This window comes from Phytophthora parasitica (assembly GCF_000247585.1).
Source record: "Phytophthora parasitica INRA-310 unplaced genomic scaffold supercont2.106, whole genome shotgun sequence".
Classification (NCBI taxonomy): domain Eukaryota; phylum Oomycota; class Peronosporomycetes; order Peronosporales; family Peronosporaceae; genus Phytophthora; species Phytophthora nicotianae.
In genome coordinates this window covers 58,568-61,748 of record NW_008649092.1, presented here as the reverse complement: position 1 = coordinate 61,748, position 3,181 = coordinate 58,568, and the positions used below count along the sequence as shown (strand labels likewise).

The window sequence follows — 3,181 nt, the reverse complement described above, 5'->3', positions numbered from 1 at the left end:
TTTTTTTATCCTGATAAATATAAAGTTATTAATATACTAACCATGGCGTACTCACCTGAACAATACCTCGCTAACATAGAGCGGATCAAGGCGGCGCAGAAGCGCTACTATCAGCGCACACGTGGAGAATGCTTGTCATACCAAAAGAGCTCTGCGTCAGCCCAAAACCGAACTTAGCGAATCTGAAAGCGAACTTAATAATGAAACCGAACCTTATTAAATAATATTTTTCTCAAATAAAAAGTCAATCCCAATATAGTCAATGACAATGGCTTAAAACCTCCAACAAGGTATAAACCAAATATTTGAATTAATTAATTTCAGAATCTTTTGTAGATGACTAAGGCCGTGTTCGCGCTGGGCTCTGCTGCAGCTAAATCGTGATTATCCGCCTCAGCAAAAAACAAACACGGATTTTGAGCGCGTAGCATAATCCTACTTAGGCCGTGTCGTGTTCACGCGAACGATTTTGTATGTTTGGATATTTTTCTTCTCTCCATAGTGACATTAGCTTTCCGCGTTGACAAGCAATATGCTGCTGCTCCTCATGATCATCGCGTTGCTGCGGCTGCATCACTTGCGGCAGCAGTCGCGCAAAGATAAGCACGAGCAGGTCATGAGGCTACTGGGGCTTACAACGGTGACCGGCCAGCGCTTCTTCGATGCGATCTTCGAGTCACAGAACAGGTCGCTATTCAGGGACTACTTTCGCATGGATCAGGAAGCGTTTGGCGCCCTCTTTCAGGCCTGCCAGTCACACATTAGGAGTTCTCTCGGCAGCCAGCGTGAAGTTCTCGCCGTCGCATTGAATTGGCTTGAGACTGCGGCAACGTGTCGATCTCAAGAAGTGCTTTTCGATCTCGCGTTCTCAAGGTGCACAAGTACCGTATTCATGGAGTTTACGCAATTGTACGACCCCCTCGGCTTCCCCTTCTTCGTCTTCTTTGCCTACCTCATCGTCATGGCTCCTGGGTGGCGCCGACACAGCAGCGCTGTCGCTTTCGCTTCCGTGGTCAGTGTTGCCGCTGTTGGGCGTGGCCTTTGGCTTCTTTCCAGGCCGACGACAGGAAGCCTTCGCCATCTTGGCCACCTTGATTTGCTGCTTAGAAAGCATTGAAAGCAAGAGCGACGATTTTCTGTGCTTCTAATGCGTGGGGGAACTACTCGAAATAGCGACACTGTGTCACTCAACGAGCAGATTACCTGCAGAAAACAGGTCCACATCTGCTTAACGAATTGAGCGTCTAAACGCGATTATGCTGTTCTTAAAGAGGATAATAGGATTTTGATTCGGTCGTGTTCGTGGTCGTGATTATCGCCCAAAACCAGATTATGGCCCTCAAAATCCGATTTTGAGGCCATCGCGAACAAGGTCTTAGGATCTGCAGATACTCTAAAAGTAGCTCCGTTGCCTTGACGATCTAAAATGTGTTGAGATCATTCGCAACTCACGCCTCCACTCTTGCAAACTTCTCAAATTTGAATTTGAAAAGTTAATAAGAATACACGTTTTCACTAGGAAATGGAAGCAAAGCTGTGCAACATATTGCTCCGAATAAAGCACCCTTTTCAAATTAAGTACACGAATACTACCAAAATATAATTATATCATTGGTTTTACAGACTGTAAAATCAATATTCGACCCGTTATTATTATACAGTTAGCACCACTGGATACTGTTTAAATTTTAGTGAGTAAACCATAACAAAAAGTAGTTTGCGGCTTTTGGTTGTAAGCTTATTAACACGCTAATTGAAGCAATGTATGCTGTCTCCGGGGTTGGTTAAAGTATATGTAATACAGATCTCCAGCTTACAGGTGCTTCGAAGTAATTGCTAGCCGCATACATAATTGGTTGCGCATTAATCTACTCTATTTCGCTTTTCAGGACAGTCCTCGCTTGTTGAGCCTCTTGCTGTGGAAAGGATCACTGTGAGCTGCAGATCTCAAATCAAGAGCACCTTTACGTAAGTAGCTCGGCAAGCTGAGCGGCCGAATTGCGTTTTGTGTTGCGCTGACGAGTAGCTTTAGACACCGAGCGTCCTCTGCTTTAATAAACGCTATGTGGGCGTCGCCGCCAGCCCGCGACAACAAGGAAACCCAGGTGCTCGCTGCAATGTACACAGTGCCCGTCTCACCGTTCCTATAACGCGGCCATTTCGTTTTCGCTCCACGTTGATGTTCGAGCCGCCAATTAGTTTTTTCGGTGAGCATTGTCCTGTCGAACAGACACTACTTTTACATGATCTCGAAAGAGCTCGTGTTTTTTGTTTGCACACCTTGACCGTCAAGTTTGAAGTCCGCGTTACAAATGGACACGGTTTCTTCTTAGATTCTCGCTCAAGATGTGTGTTCAAAGTGTCACGCTCAAGTGGTGTACGTGTACAGCAAGTTGCTAAGCACTACAAATATTAATACATGTAGTAGCCAGGGAGCAGTAGAGCAGCTCGCTGTGCGAGGTTAACGCCCTGCTCATTCTCAATTCTGCTCGCTTGCGAGAGGGTTACCTTAAGCCTTCGCTCCACCTCGACGAAAGTCTGCCATGGTGTACATGCCTCGCGCCTACCTAATTTCCGCCGCTGTCGCCCTCGTGGCCACGCAGTAGTATGACATGGATGAATATGTTAGATTATCGGACCATATTTGAACTTTGTATAGGTAAAAAAAATTGCCAATTAACTACCATCATTTAATTTTAGCCAATCACAGCTAATAACAATTGTATATTTAGCCAATAGGACACTGTAGGTGTAGTTGAGTCACCTAAACCACCCAATCGGGCGTATCAGGTCCGATCAACTCCTAAAATATGTGTGTGTTCATTCAATTGTCAAGTGTTAGGCATATCACTTTCATATTTCTCTTTATCGGACCATCATGATGGGTTTGGAGGAGCTGCAGCCCGGCAACACATTGCGTGCCAAGGCAACTGCTGTCGCAGCATTCTCCAAGTTTTTGAAGGGCGAGGAAGTTGAAGAGAAATTTGTAAGAAAATGTATTGAGGCAGATGAAAGTGGCAAGAGCTTTGTATGTGTCATGGATAAGTTTGGAATGTATCTTGCGTTTAGTGAAGTAAAGAAGGGCAAACTGCTAGCGCGAAACACTGCAATACAGTACTATCGCCAAGCAAAGATTTGGCTCCTAGAGCAATTTCCTCAGCACCGAGCGTCACTGGAATCG

General features: G+C 45.3%; 1 protein-coding gene across 1 annotated transcript; it reads left to right on the top strand.

Moving 5' to 3' along the window:
* Positions 1–330: 330 nt before the first annotated feature.
* Positions 331–1,439, top strand: PPTG_19222 (hypothetical protein). Its single transcript, XM_008917564.1, has one exon. The coding sequence runs from the start codon at positions 533–535 to the stop codon at positions 1,115–1,117; it is 585 nt and encodes a 194-aa protein (XP_008915812.1). The 5' UTR covers positions 331–532; the 3' UTR covers positions 1,118–1,439.
* Positions 1,440–3,181: the final 1,742 nt, after the last annotated feature.

Coding starts and splice junctions, on each gene's coding strand:
- PPTG_19222 (XM_008917564.1), top strand. CDS start 533: ATGCTGCTGCTCCTCATGATCATCGCGTTGCTGCGGCTGCATCACTTG.